The sequence below is a fragment of the Trichomonas vaginalis genome, chromosome V (genome assembly GCF_026262505.1).
Source record: "Trichomonas vaginalis G3 chromosome V, whole genome shotgun sequence".
NCBI lineage: Eukaryota > Parabasalia > Trichomonadida > Trichomonadidae > Trichomonas > Trichomonas vaginalis.
In genome coordinates, this window is record NC_067207.1 from 15,976,695 (window position 1) to 16,004,612 (window position 27,918).

General features: G+C 29.9%; 11 protein-coding genes, 1 non-coding gene and 1 pseudogene across 13 annotated transcripts, besides 8 other annotated features; 8 read left to right on the top strand and 5 right to left on the bottom strand.

The window, feature by feature from the left end:
* Window positions 1-47: 47 nt before the first annotated feature.
* On the bottom strand, window positions 48-361 carry TVAGG3_0345060 (uncharacterized protein; the record flags this gene model as incomplete). The annotated part of the gene is made up of 1 exon (XM_001316866.1): window positions 72-329. The coding sequence occupies one exon, from the start codon at window positions 327-329 to the stop codon at window positions 72-74; it is 258 nt and encodes an 85-aa protein (XP_001316901.1).
* Window positions 362-964: 603 nt separating this feature from the next.
* Window positions 965-1,937, top strand: TVAGG3_0345070 (annotated as a pseudogene). Its single transcript has one exon. A coding segment is annotated over exon 1 (973 nt).
* A 395-nt stretch (window positions 1,938-2,332) lies between these two features.
* Window positions 2,333-3,172: a mobile genetic element.
* Window positions 2,333-3,172: a terminal%2Cinverted (terminal inverted repeat of Banshee-A1 transposon ID:TVAGG3_0345080).
* Window positions 3,173-3,336: 164 nt separating this feature from the next.
* TVAGG3_0345090 (uncharacterized protein) lies at window positions 3,337-3,765 on the top strand (the record flags this gene model as incomplete). The annotated part of the gene is made up of 1 exon (XM_001316865.1): window positions 3,337-3,765. One exon carries the CDS (start codon window positions 3,337-3,339, stop codon window positions 3,763-3,765), a length of 429 nt encoding a protein of 142 aa, XP_001316900.1.
* Window positions 3,766-3,808: 43 nt separating this feature from the next.
* TVAGG3_0345100 (protein kinase protein) lies at window positions 3,809-5,311 on the bottom strand (the record flags this gene model as incomplete). The annotated part of the gene is made up of 1 exon (XM_001316864.1): window positions 3,869-5,311. One exon carries the CDS (start codon window positions 5,309-5,311, stop codon window positions 3,869-3,871), a length of 1,443 nt encoding a protein of 480 aa, XP_001316899.1.
* Window positions 5,312-7,119: 1,808 nt separating this feature from the next.
* TVAGG3_0345120 (spectrin binding) lies at window positions 7,120-7,803 on the top strand (the record flags this gene model as incomplete). The annotated part of the gene is made up of 1 exon (XM_001316863.1): window positions 7,120-7,803. The coding sequence occupies one exon, from the start codon at window positions 7,120-7,122 to the stop codon at window positions 7,801-7,803; it is 684 nt and encodes a 227-aa protein (XP_001316898.1).
* Window positions 7,804-7,872: 69 nt separating this feature from the next.
* On the top strand, window positions 7,873-8,997 carry TVAGG3_0345110 (protein ubiquitination; the record flags this gene model as incomplete). Its single annotated transcript, XM_001316862.2, has 1 exon — window positions 7,873-8,997. One exon carries the CDS (start codon window positions 7,873-7,875, stop codon window positions 8,995-8,997), a length of 1,125 nt encoding a protein of 374 aa, XP_001316897.1.
* A 516-nt stretch (window positions 8,998-9,513) lies between these two features.
* On the top strand, window positions 9,514-9,771 carry TVAGG3_0345130 (uncharacterized protein; the record flags this gene model as incomplete). The annotated part of the gene is made up of 1 exon (XM_001316861.1): window positions 9,514-9,771. The coding sequence occupies one exon, from the start codon at window positions 9,514-9,516 to the stop codon at window positions 9,769-9,771; it is 258 nt and encodes an 85-aa protein (XP_001316896.1).
* Window positions 9,772-9,774: 3 nt separating this feature from the next.
* On the top strand, window positions 9,775-9,933 carry TVAGG3_0345140 (uncharacterized protein; the record flags this gene model as incomplete). Its single annotated transcript, XM_001316860.1, has 1 exon — window positions 9,775-9,933. One exon carries the CDS (start codon window positions 9,775-9,777, stop codon window positions 9,931-9,933), a length of 159 nt encoding a protein of 52 aa, XP_001316895.1.
* Window positions 9,934-10,481: 548 nt separating this feature from the next.
* Window positions 10,482-11,422, top strand: TVAGG3_0345150 (4-carboxymuconolactone decarboxylase family protein family; the record flags this gene model as incomplete). Its single annotated transcript, XM_001316859.1, has 1 exon — window positions 10,575-11,276. One exon carries the CDS (start codon window positions 10,575-10,577, stop codon window positions 11,274-11,276), a length of 702 nt encoding a protein of 233 aa, XP_001316894.1.
* A 792-nt stretch (window positions 11,423-12,214) lies between these two features.
* On the bottom strand, window positions 12,215-12,294 carry TVAGG3_0345160. Its single transcript has one exon. It is a non-coding gene; the product is annotated as a tRNA-Leu (tRNA).
* A 136-nt stretch (window positions 12,295-12,430) lies between these two features.
* Window positions 12,431-12,942, bottom strand: TVAGG3_0345170 (structural constituent of ribosome; the record flags this gene model as incomplete). Its single annotated transcript, XM_001316858.1, has 1 exon — window positions 12,480-12,818. The coding sequence occupies one exon, from the start codon at window positions 12,816-12,818 to the stop codon at window positions 12,480-12,482; it is 339 nt and encodes a 112-aa protein (XP_001316893.1).
* A 78-nt stretch (window positions 12,943-13,020) lies between these two features.
* On the bottom strand, window positions 13,021-14,228 carry TVAGG3_0345180 (phosphoprotein phosphatase protein; the record flags this gene model as incomplete). The annotated part of the gene is made up of 1 exon (XM_001316857.2): window positions 13,139-14,155. The coding sequence occupies one exon, from the start codon at window positions 14,153-14,155 to the stop codon at window positions 13,139-13,141; it is 1,017 nt and encodes a 338-aa protein (XP_001316892.1).
* An 814-nt stretch (window positions 14,229-15,042) lies between these two features.
* Window positions 15,043-15,129: a mobile genetic element.
* Window positions 15,130-15,157: 28 nt separating this feature from the next.
* Window positions 15,158-16,097: a mobile genetic element.
* Window positions 16,098-16,455: 358 nt separating this feature from the next.
* Window positions 16,456-17,914: a mobile genetic element.
* Window position 17,915: 1 nt separating this feature from the next.
* Window positions 17,916-17,945: a terminal%2Cinverted (terminal inverted repeat of MuDR-3_TvMULE3 transposon ID:TVAGG3_0345220).
* Window positions 17,916-18,835: a mobile genetic element.
* Window positions 18,806-18,835: a terminal%2Cinverted (terminal inverted repeat of MuDR-3_TvMULE3 transposon ID:TVAGG3_0345220).
* Window positions 18,836-19,379: 544 nt separating this feature from the next.
* TVAGG3_0345230 (A-type inclusion protein-related family) lies at window positions 19,380-27,878 on the top strand (the record flags this gene model as incomplete). The annotated part of the gene is made up of 1 exon (XM_001316856.1): window positions 19,380-27,878. The coding sequence occupies one exon, from the start codon at window positions 19,380-19,382 to the stop codon at window positions 27,876-27,878; it is 8,499 nt and encodes a 2,832-aa protein (XP_001316891.1).
* Between the last annotated feature and the right edge of the window lie 40 nt (window positions 27,879-27,918).

A 27,918-nucleotide genomic window follows, 5' to 3' on the forward strand; every position in this document is an offset into this window, starting at 1 on the left:
TATTTTATATGCTAAATTCAATATAAGATAAAATAAAAGTGTATTTATTTAAAACAAAACCCAAATGAATATTAAAATTTCTTGAATAATAAGTAAATTCCAAAGAAAGAAACAAAAGGTGAAAGAAGAGAAGCAAGAAATCCGAGACAGCATGCACCAACTATTTTAACGCGAGCAGAACGGTAAGTTTTGCAGGACTCCATGAAACGAGCAGAAAGATTGCTGAAAGCTTGAGTAACATCTAAATTTTGGGATGAACGAATTACAAATTGTCCTTCATATGATCCAGCATCAAGTGTAGAAATGAAATTTTCTGCTCTATTTATCATCTTATTGCAACTTTTGTCGGATTGTTCCTTATCTCTAACAAAAAATTAATTTTTAAAAAAATGACCGAATACGTTTCACAGCGAGAAAAAAATAAAAGGCAAGATAGAATTTTCTAGACATAAAGAAGTTGTTTACCGAGTTTTAGCTCTTATCTCTAACAAAAAATTAATTTTTAAAAAAATGACCGAATACGTTTCACAGCGAGAAAAAAATAAAAGGCAAGATAGAATTTTCTAGACATAAAGAAGTTGTTTACCGAGTTTTAGCTCTTATCTCTAACAAAAAATTAATTTTTAAAAAAATGACCGAATACGTTTCACAGCGAGAAAAAAATAAAAGGCAAGATAGAATTTTCTAGACATAAAGAAGTTGTTTACCGAGTTTTAGCTCTTATCTCTAACAAAAAATTAATTTTTAAAAAAATGACCGAATACGTTTCACAGCGAGAAAAAATAAAAACTGTACACTGATTTTCATTTTCATTTCCAGTCACTTTACTTATTATTTTTCTTTTTTTCATTTTAATTATAAATTATTTCGTAATACGTTTATTTACGTTACCATTTTCTTTATTCTTTTGAATTCCATACTAGACACTTATAGAATATTTTGATTGTTAACGTACTTCATTAGAATGAATCCTTACAAAGGGTATGTCGATCGAATTTACCTAATTGGTATTTCCAATCAGATTGAAGAAGGTAAAATGACATGGGAAGAAGCTTGCACCCATGTTCCCATCGCCCCAACCCTTCAATCAAATGATTTCAAATATTTAGATGTTTCAAAATCTTTTTTACAAAATCAATTTAGCTTACAGAATATCCCATTGCCTAAAGGCAAGAAAGGTCGTGGGGTCAATCCCTACGACCAAATCAAAGCTCTTGCTGTGATACATGACCACTGGGCCTTTCCCTGTGGTCAAACAAAACAATGGAAACGTTTGAAATTACCAAATTGATGTATCTTATAGAGAAGTACGCAGATACTTCAAAGAAAATCATTTCACCAAGACGCGATTAGAGCATGCCGGGCCAGAAACAGCAGTAAGATATTGGGCACTTTCACTCAATCTTATCTGGCACGCAGATGTTCATTATTTTAGGGGTGTTCGTGGCCAGTATATTTATGGCATAATCGACGATTTTAGCCGCAAAGTCCTAGCGTGTATACAAATACCAGATATGCTGGCAGCGACGACAGCGAACGTTGCGGCTTCCGCCTTCATTGAATTTGGCGCCCCTTATTGTTTCTGGACCGACAACGGTTCAGAAAATAGGGGCGCCTTTCAAGATCTACTTGATCTTTGGGGCGTCCAATGGCGGCATACAGACTCTCATTCTCCCTCCCAAAATGGGAAGATTGAGAGATTCTGGCCGACATTGGAGCGCTGCCAAAGCATTCAGGCTATTCCTGCCTTTATTTGGGAGTACAATAATAACACACCGCATGAAGATCTCCCAATTAATCCATTAACTGGAACAAATTACACGCCAAATCAAATGTATCAGCTGAAACCGAAATACACAAATGCAGATACAGAAAGGTTGTGGCAAATATGGGATACAGATACAGGCATGACCGCTGTTGACACATTCACAGCGTAATAATAAACATAATTTTTTAATTTCATTTTTAACAAGTTTTTTTAAATGTATGTAATGAATAATTCATTAGAATATGATATTGCACATTGTAACAGAATAGAACAATCACCAAATTTTTTTTGAAATTAAAAAATAAAAGTAAAAAGTATAAAGTAATCTAACCAAAAAAGATATTTAAAAGAATTTTGGAAAAAACAGAATAAGGATAATGATATTATTTTAGATACACAATCGATGTACTGAAGAATAATCCGGTAAAATGATGATATAAAATTAGATTATTTTACAAGTAGCTAAAAGAATAAAACTATAATATAAAATAAATGAAGTTGAATGAAACAATAAAGGTTAAATAAATAATAAAGATTTTTATTTATATCAGTATTGAGAAGAAGTAACAGCTGACACTTGGTAGACAACTTCTTTATGTCTAGAAAATTCTATCTTGCCTTTTATTTTTTTCTCGCTGTGAAACGTATTCGGTCATTTTTTTTAAAAATTAATTTTTTGTTAGAGATAAGAGCTAAAACTCGGTAAACAACTTCTTTATGTCTAGAAAATTCTATCTTGCCTTTTATTTTTTTCTCGCTGTGAAACGTATTCGGTCATTTTTTTAAAAATTAATTTTTTGTTAGAGATAAGAGCTAAAACTTTGCAGACAACTCCCCCATGTCTAGCAAATTTAACATTCGTCTCCCATTTTTATATATTTGGTTTAGAATGTTCGAAAATGCGTAATATGGTCATTAATATTAATTGAAAAGAACCTTGAATTAATTCAATCTGATCTCACAAAATATTTTAAATTACAAACTTTGTAGTTTGAATAGATAATTAGTATTAAACTCAAATAACTAGTTTATTTTTGAATAAAAATTATTTGAATTTATTCAATTTTGTGAATTTTCCTTCAAAAATCAAGTTTAAATATCTTATTTGTCATATAATTATAAATACAATGAAACATATTCGAAATTGAAAAGAATGACTTTTTCTGTTCTTTCAATCATTCAATTTGAATTTTGCAATATTGGGTTTCTCATTAAATAGCTATTAAAAACAACAAGCAATTTAACTTACATTCAAATTTATTTGTGTTATATTCAATCTTCTCAAAACTTATAATTTTCGGCTATAGCATGATTATATGCTATATAATATAATAAACCTATAATAGTATCATTCTTTCAATTATTTGAAGAGAAAACCGAAAAAATCTATTTTCGGTCTATAACAGTAAAAACGTATTTTTATGAGAATTAATAATTTCGGAAAATGTGTATAAATGCTATTTAATTTAAAAGGAAAATATTAAAAAATTTTTCTATCAAAAGATTTTACATTCATTTCAAAAGTTTTATTTTTTGAGACCACTCACAATTTATGTAATTTTATAAAAATGGTTGCAATACCCGAAATTGTTAAACGAGCTATCCCATTTATTGCATGTACAATTGAAATAATTGCAACAGCTTCCTGCTTTTATATGTATGATCACATAGCTGATGGTCATTCAAGTACAGTTGCAAGCGGGTATTCGCCAAAACATTACAAAGTTAATCTCGAATATTATTCATTAGTATCACTCTTTATGTTTGGAATGATTTCACTTATAATGGCAATTGCAGAGTTAGGTCTTGTTTTCATGCCTCAATACTTTAAATTTGTAGATTCTACAATTTTAAGAGCAGTAATATATATACTTACTGGTGTTGCAATTATAGGTACATCAGCTGATCTCGGAATTGCTGCAGGATCCATGCAATTTATAATTGCTACTGTAATGATTATTATATACCTACTTGAAAATGGCATCAATTGCAAGTAAATTACGTGTTTTCATTTAATATTTGTTGAATAAAAAAACTAGTTCGAAAAAAAAATAAAAAAAAAATTATTTACAAACAAACTAATATATTACAAACAAACTATTACGTATTTTCTTGCAATGTTGCAAGAAATTGCCTTGCAACTTTCTTCAATGGACCACTTTTAGCATTGGCTTCGAAGAAAGAATCAACTTCAAGTTCAATTAGTCTTTTCTTACATTTCTTATATGCAGCAAGGTTAACAGCTAAAAAAGAAGCTGGCTCTAGTAAATTTCCTTCTTCTTTAAGAATGTCTGCAACAATATCACAAGCTTCAACATATTCTGGAACATATCCGCCATCTAGAAGTCTATCCGTTAATAGCAAGAAGGCATGCAAGCTTGTTTCATCTCTTGAAGATTCAGCTGATGAATAAAATGTTTCGATAAATCCAGATTCGCTTAATTGCGTAATTAAATCTTGTGATATCGGTAATCTTCTCACAAGCATACATATAGCCGATAATAGGCTTGAATTTCGTGTTTTAGATATTAGTTGTAGAAATTGAGGAAATTCTTCAGATTGAGCTAAAATTTTCCTTGAAGCTTTGCTTTTGAATAAAACGAGGACTAAGCGTAATGTGTCATTTACTGTTGGCAACTTTTTAAGTATCCATCCATTCAAACTCGCTAAATTTTGTGCTATTTCAGGATTTGTAGCTAATTCCATGAGAACTAATGTGGCATTAATATTATGTGCTGCTATCTTTATTAAACCGCTTAAAAGGCCTTGGTTGGCAAATTGAGAACGGTCAGTTTTGGTCATTATCAGAAAAGAGAGAATCACTTGATGTAAATCTTCTGATTTAAGATGTTTCTTTATCAATAGCGGGTCAATAGTACCCTGCTCATAGTATTTCGATATTTCTGTTAAACAAATATAACAAAATCTAATGGTTTCCAAATCTAAGCTTTGCAGCATCTTTGTTACATGCTTCCACACATGCTTGATTCTTTCACGACGAAAAATCTTGTAATTTTTAACGAGATGAGTTAAGAGTGAAATATAATCTTCGGCGATGTCAGGACCTTCAAAAGGCTCTGAATTTGTAAACAAAAGATCGAGCATGGGCCAGGGATCATCAGCATCTTCAAAATTTTCTGAGTAATATGCAATTAATGTTAATACTTTTGATGGTTCTAAATGTATTAGGGTTATCATATTCTCTACAACGTCAGTATCAATAGAATTGATATCTTTAAGCATAAGACTGTATAAGAAATCGCAAATAGGTTTTCTAAGCCCTTTTATTCCAACAGGAAGTTTAACAGCAAATCCTCCTGATATGAATACACTAAGAATCGTTTCATCGTCTAATGTCGCCATTATTACTTTAATTATGAATTTTGCTACACTTAACGGGATATTTTGTTTGAAATCATCAAAAAGTTTGGTAAAAAATGCATGGGCTTGCTTAGGTGTAAGCAAATCAGGTGATTTTTCTAGTTCTTCTATGAATTCAGGACAATTTGGATTCCCAATGGCATCCAAATTTACCCCTTCCATAAAAAGTGACATTTATAACATTTGTATATTTGTGAAAGCATTCAAGACCCTGAATCAATAAAAAACAATATACTCTCTCTTTAATAGTTCATATTTAATAATTGTTTTTATAATTTTAGTTTTTGATTGGAATCTTGTTTCTGAAATCATTCATTTCAAAAGATAGTTGAGTCATATTCATATTTTACACATCAATTTGATTAATAAATGCATAATTTTATTGAATCAAAGATGAGTTGAAGTCATTTTAATATTTGAAGAACCAAATTGTGAAGTTGTTTGAGTTAACATAATATCCTCGTTTGTACATTTGATGTTGTAATGATTTCGTGTTAAAAATTGATAAACGAAGATGAATCCGAATTATTTTTTGTCGTAAAATGGTGGCTTGCCGTTTTAATTTATATATTTATCATAAATGTGAGGAAACAAGTATAATGATCAAATGATAGAGGCTTAGATGTCACAATTTACTGGCATAATCTGACGTAATTGATAAGCTAGAAAATCTAAGAAAGTACTTACTGTTATACGAAGCAATATATCTAATTTTAAAATATCTTCAAATTTTTTGAGAGCACCAGATTTTTTGATGATTTTTACGAGTATCTTGGTTACTAAAGTACTCACAAAATCTAGATTGAGAGGCGGTCAATGACTTTTGAGGGGAAATTAACGCATGGAATTTAATATTATTTAGGTTGATATTCTTGCTTATTATTTCAGAAAAAAATCTTAAAAATTTCAATATGAAAATTGAAAGCAATTCAAAAAATTGCTAACATGTAAATTTTAATATCCTATGCATAATTTCATATTTTGAACATTTTTTATTTTTGTTTAAAACTTAAAATTTTGCGAATTTAATATAATTTATAAAATATAATACGTATATATATTTAAAATACACTAAATTTAATTGTTAATTGACGTTTTTGGGAATGAATTTTATCAAAACATGCCTGAATCCGAAAATTTGAAAGAACGAATTACACAATCATATATGTAGAATTCAAAATACAAACTTAAAGATTGTATACGTTTAAAATTATTCAGATTGTGTTTGATTTCCACTCATTCTGTTTCTTTTGAACTCTAACACTAACATTTCATGATGATTACATGATCCATTTATACATGGTTGAATTGTTCCAGATTCTACCAGAAAATCAATCCAAATTTCTCAATGCATTCATGTTGATTGGACAAAATTTAAAATTTATCAGCCTGTTTCCAGAAAAACTCATATATTCCCTAATGAAATGTAATTTTTGCTACATTTATTTCAATCAAATTTCAAAAAATTGACTGCAGAGCTTGAAAAGGTGATGAATCATGTTGTTATTAGATGTACATATTAGATTTACTATTTCCAAAAAATGCTCAAATTTGAATAGTTTTTAGAAAATTTGGAATTACACTCCTTACATTATATATAATTAAATGTTTAAATTTTATTTATTTTTCCCTTTTAATTTTATAACGTGCTCTATCAAAACTAACCTCTCAATTGAAGGCCACAAAATCTAAGTAGTGAGGGTACACAAATTTTGTATGGAGTACGGTTCAATTTTTGAGAGCCTCACTACTTAGATTTTGTGACTACCTTACTATTTTGAAAATTAATGCAAATTGTTTTCACTATCAGATGTCAGAAATTTATGAAAGCAGTGGTTACAATATTATTATAAAAAGAATATTTTTGTGAATGACACCCGAATATATTTCTTACCATTCTCAAAAAATGCACGTTAGATAATTGAATTCTTTTTTTCTTTCAATTTCCGAATATTCGCAGTATAAAACCAATGAGCGTGATAAAAGAGGGAGTTATAAAAAAGCAAGGCCATTTTATCAAGAACATCAAAGAACGATGGCTGGTACTCACAACCGAAACACTATGCTACTATACTGGCAAAAAGGGGCAACTTAAAGGCGAAATCAAATTGACAAAAGATATGAAGCTATATAATAATAAAGAATTCAAGTTGCAACCATGCTTTAGCCTTGAAGATGGAACGCGCAGAACATATAATTTTGTTCCAGAATCCAAAACTGAAAGAGATGCTTGGATATCTGCTATTGAATTTACCATTTCATTGTTAAATGGTCCACAAAACGCTAAAATAATCAAAAGAGTAGGAGATATTATTGATAAGTTTTATAATATTTCTGAATTACTTTGGGGACATCATTCAGATCAAATTTCACAAGTTGTTAAATTGCTTCAAAGGTCAATAGAGCAGAATGATTCTACGTTTGAAGATGCTTTGACAATGATAGCTAGAATCCAGAAACATCGAGTAGCATCTACCGCATTTTATGCAGAAGTTGTTGATACACTAGCAAAGAAATTAGGTGAAAAGCTCAAAGACAAACATCTTGATATATTACACAGATTCAAATATGTACTTATCAAATTGAACATTGTCCATGGCACACTGCCTGAAGAATATAAGGATTACACGGACAAAGAACTTATATTTAAATGAAGGCAGAATGATTTTCGTTTCCTTGTTTATACAAAAGATCTCAAAGCTCTTGAAACCAAAATGCCCAAGATGAGTGATGATGACATTGAAGATGCAATGGAGCTTGCTGCACAACTCGGATTTAAAGATGTTTACTTCCTTTTCCGCAAGAAAGGCCATAAATTACAAGATCATCTTGCCCACAAAGCATATTTTGGAGGTTGTTCCGAAATCATTGCAGACATAAAGGCCAAAATAACAGTTACAGAAGATATGATGCGCGAAATCATTGAAAACCACTATGTAGTTGCATATCGATTACTTTGCCAACACAATGAAGATCTAGAATTCTCATGGACATCATGTTTGAAGTCATACAACTACAAATTCTTCTTCCAGAAGATGTTTACTACATATAGTTTTGCTAAATGCGACAAATTTGGCAAAAATATTGTTGTTGAAGCTGCCAAGTATGGAACCAAAGAATTGGTTCAGTTGTTAATTGATTGTGGTATTGAATACGATATTCCAAGCAAAGATACAAACCATACAGCCTTCATTGAAGCACTTTTGAACAAAAAACTTGACATTGCAGAATTACTTGCAAGAAAAGGTGCAACAATCGATACTAAAGATGAAACAAACACAACACCTTTGATGATTGTTTGCGAACAAGACAATGCAGAAGTCGCAACATTCCTTTTAGATAACAATGCAAACATTGATGCAGCAGATTTTGAAGGAAAAACTTCTTTGATGAGAGCAATTGCGAAAAGAGCTTTGAAGACTGTTAACCTGCTTATCACACGTCATGCAAGTGTTAATGCTGTCGACAAACAAGGATTAACTGCATTGCATTATAGCTGCAAGTTTGGATATGCTGAAATCACAAAACTTTTAATAGATAATTATGCCAAAATTGAATTGGCAGATTTTGATGGTTACACACCAATATTCCACGCATGTATGAGCAATGATATCAACACAGTTCAGATACTGTTAGAAAATGGTGCAGAAGTCAACAAAATGGCACCAAATGGAGAATTCCCACTGAGAATATCAATTGAACAGAGAGACCAAATGTCAGCATCGTTAATCATTAATTCAGGAATTAGAATTGACTACCAAACAGCTGAGCAACTCCGAAATTTAGCATATCATAATGAACTTATTATCATTGGTGATCAAATTGCAAGACTTTTCCAAGGTTATTAAATAAATATGTATGTTTGAATGTATTGTTTTTTATACTTTGAAAAAATAATATTTTTCAAATAATTATTTGAAATATCTATTACAAGCTATCCCATAGATATATTATCTAAAAATATAGCGTGATGAAATACAAAAATGGACGAGAAGTGTACTTGCCCTAAATCATTCAAATCAGTATTTCCATTGAATTCAATTATGCGAAAATTCAATCACTTTGTAACACAATTATATTGTCAGTATCCAGAAATCCTGAACTATTTTACTTTCATAGAAATTTGAAAAATGTGGCGCGCAATAAAGAGTATTCCGATTGAGAACACGAGGATATGAAGCTGTCATTGAGTTAAAGACTATGAACCCATGGATTTATTAATATTGGATAAGAGTTTTATTCAATTGAGTTTCTTGTGAAATTTTTACTCGATAAAATAGCTTAGGATGCAATATTGGTTTAAATGTTTTCTTGTAAAATTAAATACTTTTGATAGGGGTATCGTTATTGTCAGGAAATTTCTGATGAGCGGAATTACTGAAGAACTCCGTGATTATTCATCTGATTCAGATTCTTCCGGAGAAGAAAAGAGCTCCAGTAATAAAGTAGAAGAACACAAATTTGATATACATCCACGTCGTCCTTCTGCAATGTTGGAAAGTGATCTTCCAAAATACAATACTTACAAATGTATCAAGGTTAAAAATGGAATGCATAGAGGAAGGTGCATCCATTTTGAATTAGTTCTTGAAGATAGACATCTTTTCCATTCAAAAGTTTAAAAAATGACCCAAATAGAGCCAATACCAATTGGAACCGGCACTGAAGTTCATTACAGAGGAGAACACGAGTATCTTTTGCTCACAAACTCAAATCATGAAGCATTTTCGCTTCGTGAAAAAACACCAAAAGGCAAAGAACTTCTTGTCATATCAATGTATTAAATAGTCTCGGTTGACGAACCAAAAACTGTACGTATTGTTTACAATAATATCAACAAAGAAGGTACAACATGCTTAGTCAGCTGAAAACCAACGAAAAATCCAGACGGAACATGGATTCTTGATTTCACTGATAGGTATACAATTCCCAGTAAGAAGAATGCAATTCTTGTTGACGAACAAACGAAAAAGGAAGTTTTAGCTCTCAGAATGATAAATGAAGATGAAATTGAGATAGATGCGGTTATAACAGTTCCGCCTCTTTATGTGTTTGGAACAGGCCTTTCATTTTGGTTGTCTACAATTTAGCTTTTTTGTCGAAAATTTATGTAAATTTTAATGTTTAAAGGACCTCATCGATACATCGAAACAAATTTATTTAATTTAGCATATCTCATATCGATAGCCAGGTTTTTGGCATATTAAGAAAAGATAATATCTTCGATTAGATATTAGTTCATCTTTTTGCATCGCCTGTTAAGATTCAATCTTACATATAATTTGTTTGTGCAAGATTCTCAGTAAACTGTCTTAAGTCCGAAAAAACTATTCTCTGCCATCTAAAATCTAATCAAATTCAGAGCAATTGAAAAATCTTGATTTTGATTGGTTTACAAAAAGTGGCATTTTCTTCTTATTTATTAATGAGTAACTCATTACCATCAATTGACCCAAGAATTCCAGATGCAGAGTTCTTAAATGTGTTTAATGAATTTGAGAACGACGTTAAAAACGAAATCAAAGTTGAAAATGAATATCGTATTCCGGCAATTCTTGCTATTTTAATAGGATCAAGATCAATAGATTATTTCCCAACATTTCTTGATGAAGCTGTTAGTTCTGGCATTACAATCACACAAATCAAAGAAATAATTTATCAAGGCATTATGTTAATTGGAATGGCACATGTTTATCCATTCCTTAAAATCGTTAATGAACATTTCAATATCTCTGAACCGGCAGATCATCATTCTACGGTTACAAAAGAAAATAGAAAAGAAAAAGGTATCGAGAAATTGAATGAATCATTTGGATTTATAATGAACGGTCTCCCTGGATTAGGACCAATGAGTGACTGGCTCATGAAATATTATTATGGTGAATTGTACACAAGGGATATTTTATCAATGAGACAAAGGGAACTTATACTTTTATGCTTTTTATCTGTTCATGGTGATTCTTATATGGCATTATCTGCTCATGTTATGAGCAACATTAACGTTGGAAACGATAAAGAGTTTCTTAAGAATGTTTTTTATTCCCTTGTACCATATATGGGATCTGTAAAGGCTTATAATGCGATAAAATGTATTGATGACTGGAAATCACCTGTTCATTCAGATTAAGACTTATTTTGAAAGTATTGATCATAAAAAGTTCATATCATATGATTTCTTTATAAACTTTACCGCATTTAGATCTATTATGAATTTGCAGTAATTTGAATTTATATTGTGATGGTCAATCATGGAAAATCTTCACAACTCTGCAGCTGGAATAAGCTCAATTGCAAAATATTGATTAAAATATAAATATGTTTAAAAATCATATTTGATTCAGAAAGTTTTTAATAATTTTTTTTTCAGCTTTGAAGGAATGCTCTCAAAATTGAAAAATAATCATTTCTTCGATGCCAAATCATTATGATAGTACAATATTATTTATCGGTCCTGAAGATGAGATTGATAGATTCTGTCGAGACTTTGAAGCATCAAAAGTGAAACACATTAACTTTGAAAGGTATTGTATATGCCAATTGGTTGATCCTATACCTGCATTTATATATGTTTCAGATTCAAAATACCATTATGGAGAAAAGCGTCCGCTGACAGATGAAGAAAAAGTTATTCGCGAAAAATATAAAGATTATCCTTCAGAATGGTGGGGTGTACGCTATGGCTGCTATGAATCAAATTTCAAAAGAATGGATGAAAATAGGGCTATATTTACATTTTGGACACCATATTCACCAATTGAAACCAGAATTTTCGTGCTGTTGCACAATAAATATCCAGCTTTAACTATATATTTTGAAGGAGAAGATGAATGTAATCCAGAATATTCGAGTAGAGAAATAATTCTATATGATTTTCCTATAATTCCAGTCGAAAAACTGAATGAAGTTCATTAGGAAAGCATGAAAAGAATACCATTTCGTTTGTTTTGAATTAAATGATATTAATCCAATAGGTATATCATGATTTCATTTTATGGCGTATAATCCCAATATTAAATAAATAAAACAGCTCTAAAACCTTTTGAGATGTTATTATTTTAAAAAAAATGCTTGCTGTGGGGATTGAACCCACGCCCTCTCGGATACGAGTCTGAATTGTACGCCTTAGACCGCTCGGCCAAGCAAGCTAATCGAAAATTTGAAAATAGGTAGTTTTGTAATATAAAAAATTCACTTTTATCGGATAAATATAAAAAATTGTTACCCATTCGAACCTGAGTCTTATGATGATGCTTAATATAATATCGTTAAGTTAAATAGATTCAAATAGTTTTATTCTAAATCATAAACATATTTGGAATTCAAAATACATTTATTCGTCTTTTTGCTTAATCATCTTAAGTATCTCTGACTCACCAGCATCAATAATAGAGATGACTGATGAACGGAAGTACTTACCGCAAGCAGTACCAAGATCAACGTTATCACCATCGAAAGGAAGGATATCGCAACCAGAGAGCATAGCGTAGTACTCAATGAGAGAACGATGAGCAGGGGCAACATTTGAAGCAAAAATTACGAGTTTTGCTTCGCCATTGCGAAGTGATTTAAGTGTTTGGGAAATACCAAGTGAATATTTGCCTGACTTTGTAACAAGTGAAAGAGAGTTAATGATTGATTCACGTGCGCGGCTCAATTTTTTACGGCCCATTGGTAAGGCAGAACAAGCGGCTTTTTTATCGTCGCTACTCGCACCGTCACTTTTTCAAATTTGTTCATATCAAAAACCAAAATCACTCAGAGAATTATGAATAAACACAAAATTTGATTTTAGTTTCATTGATTTTGAAGAATATTATACACGAGAAAATCCTAAAAAAAATTTATTGATCATAGTTTTTTATACGGATAACATATTTTTAACACAAAGTCGACAGACATTGTATCCTTATATTCAGATCGCAAAGATATTCGAGCGTTGAAAAAATATGTATAAAAAAACGAATTAAATAATAAAAAACAAACAAATATTTAGTCGAGTAGGCTATTAACCACTTCTGGAGAACTTGGTTCTTCTTCATTCATGGCTAAATCAGCATGAGACAAAACATCCTTCTTGATGAGTTCAAACGCAGGCAATGTATACTTCCTTTGGCTGTGCGGCTTGAAGAAATTAAGACTGACGTTGGAAATATTTGAATCTAAAAATTTCAAAATTCCAGCAGAATTGTGAGTTCCACAATAATCTGCTGAGCTAAAAATAGTAATGAGGCATTGGCTTTCAAATGGGAAATCATATCCATTCATGCATTGTTCATGGGAGCGGCAAATCAAAGAGAGCTTCAAGTTATTTAAGAAGTTCTTAACATCGCATTGCCCATAAACAAATCCTGCACCACGCACACATTGACCCTTAACATTTTCATCATCATTTGGATCACTCCACAAAATATCAGTTACAGGACCAGGATTTGGTTCACCGTCTGTTTTAGCAATAGCATAAAGTTCTTCGCGGGAGTTAATATTGCGTGGTATGCCTCCATGGACGCATAATACTTCATTATTTAATATAATTCCTATTGGCAAGTTATCAAAGGCATTCATTGTTGCATTATAAATAGCTTCATTAGCATAACGATCACATTCATCCTTAAATCCGTAGTATTCTGTCATCGAACGGGATTCATGATTACCACGAATTAAATAAATATTTTCTGGGAATAATACCTTGAAAGCAAATAGGATCGAAATAACTTCAATTGAATTTTCTCCTCGATCAACATAATCACCTAAAAATATGTATCTTGTCTTGTCTGGATATCCATTCTTTGTAAATATTCTTAACAATATATCAATATTTCCGTGGATATCACCAATAACGATAAACTTCCCTGATACTTCAATGAATGATGGTTCTGTTTCGAAGAGTTTTTCTGCTTCAATTAATATATCTAATAATGTATCGTGATTTGCACAGTGAGTATGCTTTGGATCCATTACGTTGGATATAATATTAACGATGAAATTAGTGTATGCCTTTTGGGACATCAAGAAAATTAATGCTGTTTTTTTAAAAAAAAAATTGTTAAAATTTTTCTAATTCAAAAAGGAAAAATTTTTGTATGACCTATCAAATTATGACACTTTTAAAAAATTTGTGAAATGTTCAAGGCAAAATTATTTCACATTTATATTAACTTGAGACAAATAGATAAATAGTCGTTTCACTGAATTTTTTTTTTCAAGAAAAACGGGGATCAAATTATGCCTGTGTTGCATGCTAAGTTCGGTCAACGATAGGAATTGAGGGGAAATTAATCGTCGAGGAAGTACGATTATGTAAAGTAAAAAAATGTTGTGGGATTTTTAATATTGTATATAATTTTATAATAAAATTTTTGTGAGACATTTTAAGAAGCACATATAATTTTTTGAATTTAAAAATTAAAGTAGTGTTGAATGAATTTATTGATTAATATAATACGGATATTTCTCAAAATTAATCAAAATAGGTTTTCAGAGAACTTTTGAGATATCTTTTCAAAATGTCTTTTTGAAATATATAAGTATTATATCAAATTGAAAAAAGGTATTTATCAAAATTCTAAATTCTTAATAAAAAATAACTTTTCAGAGGATTGTGATTTTGAAAGCATGAGTAATAAGTAAAAAATATCTACGATTTTAATGAGGGAATTGTTCCTTATGAGGTATACATTATAACTATATACCTCATAAGGAACAATTCCCTCTTGATAGCTGGGAAACTTTCTCTGAAATAACTTATCATTTGGAGAAAGTTTCCCAGCTATCTATTAGAAACTAAAGGCTGTGAGGCACTAATATATAATCAGTGCCTCATAGCCTTTAGTTTCTTATTAAAAACGAGAAAACTTGTTCGAAATGATAAACAATTTCGAACAAGTTTTCTCGTTTTAAGGAGGGAATTGTTCCTTATGAGGTATACAGTATGAATATATACCTCATAAGGAACAATTCCCTCTTGATAGCTGGGAAACTTTCTCTGAATAACTTATCATTTGGACAGAAAAAGTGACACTTTACATGGCAAAAAATAGAGCCTTACTTTTGAGATACTTGAGATTGAAACTGAATCTTATGAGGCGGTGATCTTGAATCACTACCTCATAAGGTTCAGTTTCATATAAAATTTGTTGCAATTTGTTATTCTTTTGCAATTATTTCTTATAAGATTTTACATCTTTTAGCGGGGAATGTTTGTTATCATGTATATATTATAAATATCTACACGATAACGAACATTCCTCGCTAAATTGCTGAGAAACTTTGAGGAAATGTCGAACAATTTCCTCAAAGTTTCTCAGATTTATATAGATCACTAGAGTCCCCTAGGCACTGATTCTGGTTCAGTACCTAGGAGGCTCTAGTTCTCTAACGAACTGATAAAATGTTTTTAAATTTTTGGATATTGCTACCTGTGAAGCACTGACTTCAAGTCAGTACCTCACAGGTAGCAATTACATTGAAAGATGGGAGAAACTTTGTCCGAATGTTAAACTATTCGGACAAAGTTTCTCACATTTGTAGTGGAGATGGAAGGCTTTGAGGTATATTGTATTAATATATACCCCAAAGCCTTCCATCTCCACTTGAAAGTGTCCAAACTTTGGGTTAATACTTTGCAATTAACCCAAAGTTTGGACACTTTCTAGAAGGAATTGGAGGGTAAGAGATATACATTCATATGGTATATCTCTTACCCTCCAATTCCTTCTTAAAATGGGAGAAACTTTGTCCGAATGTTAAACTATTCGGACAAAGTTTCTCCCATTTTTTGAAGGAATTGGAGGCTATGAGATACTGATGCAATGTCAGTAACTCATGGCTTCCAATTCCTTCCTAAAACTCATAAAAGTGGACATTACATGCATATAAAATTTGACATGTAAAGTCCACTTTTTGTGAGCGGGGATTTGACTCCGTCAAATCCCCTTTTTCGTTTACGAGAAAGCCAAATTCTCTCAAAAAGTTAAGTAGGACCAATTTTTTATAAAAAAATCCAATTTCATTATGAATGTTAATTAATTTATATAATTATTGAATAAAAAATTTTCTTTGAGATTATGAAAAGTTCTTTGAAAAGTTATTTTTTCTCATTTTTAAATATTGTATTAGCCTATTTATTTATAATCCAAATTAAATAACTTTAAATTCAATATTTAAAGAATAATTTTGAAGGAATTGAGTTACTTCCCCCGACGATAAAATTGAGAGGTTTACATTTTGACCGAACTTAGCATGCAACACCTGCGCCAAAATTTATTGAATACAACTGAATATCCAGTCTTTTTTTTTATATTGTTCGGAAAAGGTACATTCACTATTTTTGACAAAATTTTAAATTTTCATGGGGTTGTAAATCTTATAATAACTAGATGAATAAGGAATAAATCCCAGTATGATGTGCATCATTATATTAAACACTATATGTAAGGCTGGTGATTCTATTAACACTTATGAAGATCTATAGTATTTGAGCAGATAAATTTGATAATTTCCAAAACTCTTATATTTCAAAATTAAAGTGTGCAAAAGCATTTAAATGAGAGCAAAAAGAGAATGATGCTGCTAAAACTAGGTGTTAAATTCCAATTATTTCGCATCACAAGAACTACCCAGTAAATTCGGCCATCTTTTTTTGCAATTATTCTCTATTATACATATAATATAATGGTTAGGGTTTGGGGAAAAGTTACTAGAGAATTATTGACTTTTGAAATAATGCAGAATTTTACTTGAAGAAATCATTAAATTATGAGTTCCAAATTGCTAAGCATGACGAAGGATCATTAAATTTGCTGCAATTAAATACATTTATTGCAGAATTAAGATTATTGAAATTAAAAATTTGAAATATTGCCTTTTTGAATAAAAATTTAAATTTGATTATATAATCATGATAATATCTTATAGAAATTAAAAGAAAATATTTTAAACCATTCAAATATTTTGAATGTCTTATCAATTTAAAATATTAAAAGATTGCTTGATTTTATCATCATTAGTTGTTATCAAAGTTTTCTTCTTTTGATGAACAACAGTAAATGATTTGTTAATACCTTGTCTTCCTTTTACGCAGCAAAATCGAAAGTTATGATGATAATCTTGTACTCAATTTTGAAACTCTCTGATTTACAAGTAAGCATTCCTTTGGAAAAGCAGTCCTATTCTGTTTTCAAGATATTTTAAAGCCTCCATTTCATACAATGCGCAGATCTATTCGAAATTGCAAGAACTCTCAAGAAAAATGCTGCAGCAAAGAAGATTCCAAAGTTCCTAGCATCAAAAATTTACACCCTTAATACAACAGTTCAAGAGAAGCTCGATAAGAAAATATTTAACCATAAAGCTGGATATCATTCGATATTTACTATTGAATATAATAAAAAGTTAATTGTAACATATTTTACATGCTATTTGCTGACTCTGTTCCATTAGATTACCATATATCTGTTTGAAATCTAAAAAATTTTACGATTTTAATCATGTGTTGTTGAAATCATATACCATTCTTAGCTAAAGTATAGTTTATGGGTCTGTCACCATCTAACTATATGAATTTTCAAAAATGTCAAATATGTTCATTTTTTCTGTATATTCAGCCACAATTTCATGTAGTTGTACTATTCAACTATTATTTAATAATTTTATCGATTTAAATATATGATGAGATGCTTAGTTCTCCCGGAAATCGATTTTTAATCACAATTTTAACTTTCCAAAAAAAATTCGAAAATAAAAATTCCTCTCAATTTTCTAAGTTTTCGAGTAGGGGGAATTTTAGCTAAAAGTGACACACCTGTAAAAAGTGACACAGCTGTGAAGGGTGTGATTACCGATCGGTAATTTCGACAGTTGAGAATTTAAAATTTTTTATGGAACTGTTGCGAGTTTCATAAAGAATTTAAGGAATATAAGCAAAGATTTGAATCAAAATCTTAGACCTAAGCCGCTCGATTCGCTCGCGGCTTCCGCGAATTACAGATCAGCAAAGATTTGAATCAAAATCTTCGAACTAAGCCGATCGCTTCGCTCGCGGCTTTCTTTATTATTTTAAATTTGCATATTTCCATCAAAAGTTCATAAGGTAAAAAATTTCGTTTATTTTTACTAAGAAAAAAAAGGTTTTTGATAATAAATTTATTTTATTTCGAAAAAGTAGCAATAATCGTAAAAGGGTATTGATAGGCTTGCTAAAGTAACTAATTTTAGCTGTCAAATACTTTTGTATTTTGAAGTAAATTAGTATAAATTTGTTTTTACTTTTATTTCGAAAAAGTAGCAATAATCGTAAAAGGGTATTGATAGGCTTGCTAAAGTAACTAATTTTAGCTGTCAAATACTTTTGTATTTTGAAGTAAATTAGTATAAATTTGTTTTTACTTTTATTTCGAAAAAGTAACAATAATCGTAAAAGGGTATTGATAGGCTTGCTAAAGTAACTAATTTTAGCTGTCAAATACTTTTGTATTTTGAAGTAAATTAGCATAAATTTGATATTATTTTAATTCCCTTTGAAAACATCAATTTTCCATACAGAGGGAACGGGAATAGCATCCAATATTCCCTGAGAATGGTTGCGCATTCTCAGTTCCCTCTATATTTCGAACGAAGCTCTCATCGGTCTTTTTTTTTAATACTAAACGTTTTTTTCCCTGTCACTTTTAGCTAAAATTTGGGTTTGCCAATTTTCGACTATATGAACTAAAGGAAATGGTACAAAATATTCTCTAAATCATTTGCTAGTTTTATTTTATAAAAAATTGCTTTCTCTTATAAAATTTTAAATCGATATTATAGAAATTGAGTGTATGATATGTATTAAAGCATAGGCCGAATAAATATAATGAACCATTGGAAATTTTAGTGGATCAGAAAGACACTTGCTGATATCCCTTGTAAATTTTATTGATACATTCGAGCAATCAATGTTATTACTAATATTTCTACTGTATAAGTTTCTATTGACAAGTTCCTCAATATCCAAATAAGGAATTATCTATTGAAACATCATTCTAAAATTGAATTGTAGTTGGGATCTTTGTCATTATCAAATTATTCATTAAATCAATGACAAAAACCATAGAAGCATTCAAATTTTAATAATATCCTTAATGAATATAGGCTATTGAAAGAATCCATCTGAAATTCATCAATACTTAAAAATGGTCTTATTTTCGTTTCTTATTTGCAGTAACTCATTTTGATATCTTTTAGAAATTTTATTTTGATGTTTCCGAAGTCTCAAACAAGTGATTCTGGATCAAACCGGTCACTTGTTGTAGAATTTAATCAAAGAAAGACTTCCTTTTTACAATCACTGGAGACTATACTCTCTGCAATTTCATCCGATCAATACGTTAATCAAATGTTTAGAGATACTACATCTTCTTTTTATATACCAGATAGAGTTTGTGAACTAGTATTTCAGTATTTGTACGATGAACGTGAAAAATACATTTTATCTCTACAAGATGAAATAGCAGAATTGAAATCTCAATTAAAACAAGCAGATGCTTCAAAAATTACAGAATTAGGAGAAAAATTACTTGATGCAACTTCTATTCATGCCGAAAAGGAAGCTCAGCAACGTGGCTGCATAAAAATGTTAAAAGCACAAATTTCAGAATTACAAAAAAACTCTATACCGCAAATTGCAATGTCATTTTCTGCAGGCTCTGGTGCTAAATCTCTTAAAGATGACTGCAAAATACTCAAACAATTGATTTTTAGTTATGTATCTCAAATGCAATCCGATATCCATACAGCAAGAATTGTTGCAACAGCATTAAAAAGGGCATGCGATAAGAAAACAAGAAAAGTGATCAGAAAACTACGCGAATTAGCTGAAATTCATATTCCTGAGTTACAAACTCAAATTACTCAACATGAATCTACTGAACAACAGTTAAAAGATTCAATGAAAGAGATGAGAGCCACTTCTCTTGAAAAAGAGAAAAGATTTCAAGAAGAAATTTTAAAACTCAAGGATGAAATTCGATCACTTCAAGACAATAATAAGATGCTCGAAGAACAAAATAAGCTATTAGAAGAATCAGTGAAAGATATCCATACAGAAAGTCAGAATATTTTAGAAAATGATAATGATACTATAAAACTGAATCAAGAACTTGCAGTAAAAGATGCTCAACTTGAAGCAAAGGATATTGAGATCTTAAAATTACGAAATGCTTTATATACAGAAAATCAAAAATTTACAACCGCATATTCTCAAACAGAAAACAGAGATAGCCCATTAGCAGAAGAAATCAAGACACTTACACTTACTATGAGCCAATTAAAAGATGAAAATACTCGAAATCAAGAAAAACTCAAGAAATTCAAGGACGATAAGCTGAAACTTAAGCAGGCATTGCACCAAAACGAATTAGATCGTGTTAAAGATGAAAATAAGTATAAACCGCAAATAAATGATTTAAATACGAAAATTTCAAATCTTCAGAAAGAACTTGAAAATGCCAAAGATACAATCGATGCAAAGCAAAAGAAGATCAGTACTATGTACGAGCGCATGAAAGCACCACTTCTTGAACAAAATCAAAAAATTAATCAATTAGAATCTTTAATTGATACATTAAATGCCAAAAATGGCAAACAAAAAGACTCAATCAAGCTACTTAAAGACAGAATTTCACAGTTCCAAGATAATAATTCGAAATTACAAGCAAAAATTGCAAAATTAGAAGCAACCGCAAAGATTCATGAGAATGAGAAGGAAACTTTGAACAGTAAGATAGACTATCTCAGTAAAGAAAACAATATCAAAGAAGACACCGTTAAAAAAGTTCAAGATGCAAATCAATCTCTTAAAGAATACAAAGAAACAGCAACAAAGCAGATCACTGATAATACCCAAAAGTTCCAAGAGATTCTGGATGAAAATCAAAGCTATAGAGAGAAAAATGCCGAATTATCCAGAAAATTATTAGAATCTCAAAAGCAAATTGATGATTTGATTAACGGATTCAATGACAAGGACCAGCAAATCAAAGGAATCAAAGGCGAAGCAGGCACTGTGAAGCAAAAAATCAAAGAATTATTGGATGAAAACTCCAAACTCAAGAACAAGATCTCAGAACTCGACCAAAGTCTCAAGAACTCGCAAACTGCACAGAAACAAACAACATTGAAGACGCAGGAACAATTAAAACAAAATGATTCACTTCAAAACATTTTAGAAGACAAAAATTCCGAATTACTTTCATTGAAAGAACTTAATTCAACAAATGAAAACCAGATAAACAAACTCAAAACTAAACTTGATAATCTCCAAAAAGAAAATGATGAATTAAAGGTTAGTTTACAAAAAGTGACAGAAAGAAATGATGAACTTGAAAATACTACGATTAAAAGTGACAAAGCCAATGATTTGATACAAGAGAATATGACATTAAAGAGTCAAATGAAAGATGCCAAGAACGAGAATGCAAAAACAATGAATGAAATGAAACAAATACAGCTAGAAAATGAATTATTAAAACAAAATCAACAAAATCTTGAAAAAGAAATTAAAGAAAATATTCAAAATAATTTGGATTTGCAGAACAAATTAAATAAAATCGAATGGGATAATAAGATTGTATCAGATAAATTAGCTAAAGAAAAATCATCATTAGAACTTCAAAATGAAAATCTTCAAAATCAAAATAAATTATTGAATGAAAATCATCAAAAAGTGACAGAAGAAAATTTGGCAATTTCACAAAAATTGAATGATCTTAATAACCTAAATAAGATGTGCCAAGATGAATTACAGAGTACTAGTTTAACACTACAAAGAAAAGAAAAAGAACTCGAAGATCTCAAACAGAAGATGGAAAATTTGGAGAAAGAGTTTTATGATGTTAAAACTGAAAAAATGTCAATGGAAAACAAGATTTTTGACTTGGAGAAAGAAAGTAAAAATCAAAATGACAACATGAATAAGATAATAGAAGACAAAGATCTTCAAATTAAAGATCTCCGAACTAAAAATGAAAAATTGACAGAAGAAAATTCGAATCTTCAAAACAAAGAAAAAGAAAACAAAAACTTACAAAGTAGAAATCAAATTGTTGAAAAAGAAAACACAGAGTTATCACAAAAGATTAGTTCTCAAAATGAAAGAATCAATGAATTAGAAAACGCTGTTTCTACCCTTCAAAATCAAATTTTGGAAAATGACGATAAATCTCAAAAAGTGACAGAACAAACCGCCAAAGATTTGATTGCTGCAAATTCATCACTTAAACAGATGACTTATCAAAACGAGCTTCTTCAAAGGAAACAAAATGAAATGGAAAATGATTTAGATGAGAAGTCATCAAGAATCAAAGATCTCGAGGATGAAAATGATGATTTACAAAAAGAAATTCTTGAATTACAAAATGAAAACAGAAAAATTTCATCAAATTACGAGAAAATCTCCAAAGAAAATAATCGTATTGAAATGGAGATGAAACAGATCAAAGATGAAAATGAATCTAATAAACAAAAATTAGTAGATAACACTAAAAAGCATGAAGAGGAAAAAATGAATTTAATAAATAACGCAAAAAGTGACAAATCTAAAATTGACGGTTTGACAAAAGATATTTCCATGTTAAATTCTAACATTAAGCTTCTACAAGATGAGAACTCTAAACTTGATAATGAGAATTCACAATTAGAAAATGAAATAAAGAAGTTAACAGAAGACTTACAAAAACAAAATGAAAAAATTAATGATAATCAAAATTTGTTGCAAAATGTAACAAATGAAAACAAGAAGCTCAAAGACAAGAATGAACTTCTTTTTAAAGAAAATGAACAAATTAAGAATTTAATGCAAGACAAAATCAATGAAAACAACTCTCTCAAAGAAAAGCAAATTGAAATGGAAAATGATTTAAACACTGAAAAACTAAACAATGAAAGATTGGTCGGAAGATTGAAAGAAATAGAAAATCATAACAAATCAAAGAAAGATAATACTGCTAAAGAAAATGCAAAGTTAACACAAAACAACAAAGCTTTGGCAAATGAAAACTTCGAGTTGAAACAGAAAGTTGCAAATTTGGATCAAGAATTATCAGATGTCAAAAATAAATTTGATAAAATGTCATCTCAAATTTCTGAGTCAGAAAAAGAAGTTCAACAAAATGCTGCTGAGTTTAGACAAATTAAAGCAAAGAATGAAAGTCTTAACAAAGAAGTCCAATTTTTGAACGATTTAGTTACAAATCTGAAACAACAAAATGATGATTTGAGGAATAAGAAAGAAGAATTAAATACAACTTTCAGTGAAGATATTGATAACATATCAAATGAACTTCGAGAAATCAAAACACAAAATGAATTCCTGAGAAAAGAAAATGAAGAAATGAAGAATCAAAGTCAATTAACAAAAGCAGATAATGACAAGTTGAAAGAAGAAAATCAAAACCAAAAGGAGATAAACACAAAGTCATTGATGAAAATAAATGAATTAGAAAAGCTAAACAAACAAATCAATGATGAAATGGCTAAAATCCAAAATAATTTACAAAACTTGACACAAGAAAAAGAAGAAAATGATTCGAAACAGGATGAAATCATCAAAGAATATGAACAAGAAAATGAAACTCTCAGATCTGAGAACCAAAACTTTGAAACCAAAATCAAAGTATTGGAAAAAGAAAATAAACTTAATGTTTTCTCATTGCAAAAAGTTACAAAAGAAAAAGAAGATTTAGCTGAGAAACTAAAGAATCAAAAAGAAGTCAATGAAACATTAGAAAAGGCTAAAGAAGACTTAGAAACAGAAAATAATAATTTGAAGCTAAATGAAGATAAAATTAAGCAGATTTTGTCAGAAAATGAAAATCTCAAACAGAAATTAAATGATTTACAAAAAGAAAATAATGATTTGGTTAATGAATCAAATGATATCAAGCAAAAACAAAAAGAAGAAATGGAGAGTTCCAAAGAAAACCAAAATCAAAAAGAGAAACTTGAAAATGATCTTAATGATTTGCAAAAGAACTTTGATGAACTTCAAAAATCTTATTCTGATCTTTTGGAGAAATATAAGGCTGAAAATGATCAAAAAGAAAGTCAATTTAACAATGTGAATTCCAATCTCAAGCAAAGCAATTATCAAAATGATTTATTACAAAGGAAATTGAAAGATTTGGAGGAAGAAATGAAAAACGATAAAGAGAAAATTGACACTTTACAAAACCGAAATGAAGAATTGGAAAATTTGTTTGGAAACATGAAAATAGAAAATTCTTCAGCTTTGGCAAACTCTGACAAGTTGACAAAGGAAAATGAAGCTCTTAAATCAGAGAATCTTTCATTGAAACAAACCAACAATGAAATTACAACTAAAAACAAAGAATTATCTATTGAACTCGAAAAAATCAAACAAAACTTGGAAGAAAATCAAAATTCTTATGAAAATGTTTTCAAAGAGAAGAGTGATATCAAAGAGAAACTTGATCAACTCATTCAAGAAACCAATGATCAGAAAGCAGCTAATAAAAACTTGTTAAAAGAAAAAGAAACATTAGAAGAAACTCAAAAACAAAATCAAAAAGAAATAGAAAATTTGATACAAAAAGTGACAAAACTCAAAGCTAAAAATGACTTTTTGAAGGAAAATATCACTGAAAGTAAGAGTAAATTACAAGGAGAAATCATCAAACTGAAAGAAGACTTAGCTACTATGACTCAAAAATCAAATGAAGAAAAACAAGCACAAGAAAACGAATTATCAAATCTGAAAATTGAACATGAGCATTTGATAAATAACTTTGATTTATTAACAAAAGGAAATGAAAATCTTAAACAAAAGATAGGAAATTTGACTCAAGAAAATATGGAAAGCAAGAAAGAAATTGCACAAATTTTGTTGGAAAAAACAACTTTGCAGAATCAAAATGATTCATTGCAAAATGAAATAGAGAATTTAGAGAAAACTATTGAAAAGCAGAAACAAGATTCTGTTGAAATCAAGTCTAAGTTCGATCAAATGTTATCAGAAATGAAGAATAAAATGGAGAAAAATAAAGCAGAAAATGATGAAAAATTGCAAAAAGTTGAAGAAGAAAAATCAAACTTGCAAAAAGAAAACGAAGAAATAAGAGAGAAGATCAATAAATTACAAGAAGAAAATGATGAAATGAAGGAGAATTTCAACGAAAGCCAAATAATGAATGAGAGTTTTGCAAAAGAAGATAACGAGAAATCTCTTTACATTGAGAAGGTTTCGAAACAAAACGCAGAACTCCAAAATGATTTGAAACAATTAACAAAAGAAAACAAAAATTTGGCTAAACAGAATGAAAATCTCAAGAATTCATTCGAGAAATTGAAATCTGAAACTGATATTTTGCAAAAGAACTTTGATGATTTGCAAACCAAATTTAATGATTTGTTTGATGATAATGAACAAAAAGCTTCCGAATTAGAAGTCGTTAAAAGTGAAAATTCCAAACAATTTGCAAAGATAAATGAACAAAAACAACAACTTGATAATCTGATAAAAGAAAATTCATCTCTGAAAGTAAGAAATGAATTAATCGCTAAAAATGAGCAAAAAGTGTCCGAAGAAAATGAAAATCTTAGGACAGAAAATGAGAAAATGAAGAAAGAAATAATAGAGTATGACGAAAAATCCCAGATTTTGCAAAATGAAAACAAAAAATTGTCACTTTTGAACGATAATTTACAGAAAGATTTGCAAAACAAAATCACAGAAAATGACAATTTGAAGAACATGAATTCGAATCTCAAAAACGACAAAACGAATTTGGGTAACAAATCGGAAATATTTGAGAATCAAATCAAGGAAATTTCTGCTTCATTAAACAAACTTAAATCCGAAAATGAAAGTTTGGAGAAAGAAAAAGAAAGTTTAACTGAAGAAAATAAGAAACTCAAAAGTGAAAATCAAAGTCAATCTTCTGAATTAGAAAAGGTTAAATCCGAGAATACTTCAATGAAAAATGAAGTTGAAAAGCTTGCAAATGAGAAATCAGAACTAAATAAGAAGATTTCTGATCTACAAGAACAAATTGATAAACTTACAAAAGAAAAGAATGATTTATCAAAGCAAAATGAAGAACTCGTAAAAGGAAATGAAACAGAAAAGGCTAAAAACGAAAAGTCATCAGCTGATTTGAATGATTTCATGAATGAAAACAAACAAATTCTAGCTGATAACAATCGTATGAAAGAAGAAATCCAAAACCTCAAATTATCAGCAGAAAAGTGCCAGAATGAAGTGAACAGAGTTCTGGAGGAACTTGGAAAAGTAGTCGAAATCAAGAGTTTATCTGAGATTCCAATTCTATTTATAGAAAATAAAGAGAAAATGGAATCAACACTCAAACTCCTAGATAACATTAAATCTTTGATAAAATGTGAATCAAATACATCAAACAACGAAATTCCTTTGAAGATTCAGAACATTTTGAATGATAGTGATCATTTTGCCAACATTGTTGCAAAAATCAAAAAAATTTTGCCTGAAATAACTTCAGTCGATTCTCTTCCGATCAAAGTCCAAATAATGAAAGACAAATTAACCGAATTTGAGGAGCTTAATGATAAAGCTTTGAATGTTGCCAATGCGAGATCAATTCATGAATTGCCGAATCTAATTTCGAAGTTGAAACAGATTTCATCGAATTTCGAAGATAGAGAAACAAATATTCAATCTCTTCTCGATTCATATTCCTTTGATGAACTTCCTGCCGAACTAAGCCGTCTTTTGAAGGAGAATACTGATCAAAAAGCTCTTTTGAGGTCAATTTCTTCAATAATTAATAGTGAAAACATTTTGGAGAGATGTTCCGAACTAATTGAAATAGAACAATCCATGGAAAGACTAAAGAAAATGTGCAGCGCAATTTCTTCAGTTGACGACGATAGAAAAATTGAAGGAATTTTGATCGACCTCAAAAACAAAATTGATGAAAAAGAGAGAACAATTCAAACAAGCGAAGCATTGATTCCTCCTTCTTTTGAAGGCGACTTACCTAAAAAGGTTTTGCAGATGAAGAACAAAATTATCGAATATGAGCAGAAAATTTCTCAGTTTGTAAACGCAATTGGCGGCGGAGATCCAATCAGTTCTTCTAGAAAAATACTGGAGAGTTTTAACAATTCAAACTCTCTTTTGACCGAGGTTATAAGAATCCTCAAATCTGATCCTAATATTACATTAACTTATCCTTTCTCTCCTTCTTTCTCTGCTCAAATAATCGAAGACTGTCACAATTTGATCAGAAAATTAGAGAATTCTGTAAAATCAATTAATACTGTTTTGAATGAATGCAAAGGAAATGGATACTCAGGTGATGATTTACAAGAAGCGGTTCACTATTTAGTGAATCATCTTGTTGAAATCGAAAGAAGGAAGTCTATAGAAAAGCATGTCAATGAAATAGGAGAATTGCGAAAGATTCATTCGCAGGAAGTTTCAATTTTAACCCAAAATAAAGAGAAGACCATGGAACAAGTAAAGAAATGCAGAGAACAAATCATTGCTTTGGAAAAGCAATTCCAAGCAAAGGAAGATAATTATATTAATGACTTGGAAAACCTCAAAACTGAACAGTATTCTTTATCTGATAAACTTAGAAAGCAACAACGAATCAAAGATGAGTTAATCACTTTTGTTTCAGGGAAACCAGCAGACATTGAATTCTTGAGTGTTAATTTAAGTGATATTGAAAAGAAATCTATTAATCTCAAAATTTAAATAAATTGTTTGTATTTTTATTATAATTTTACCTGTTTTA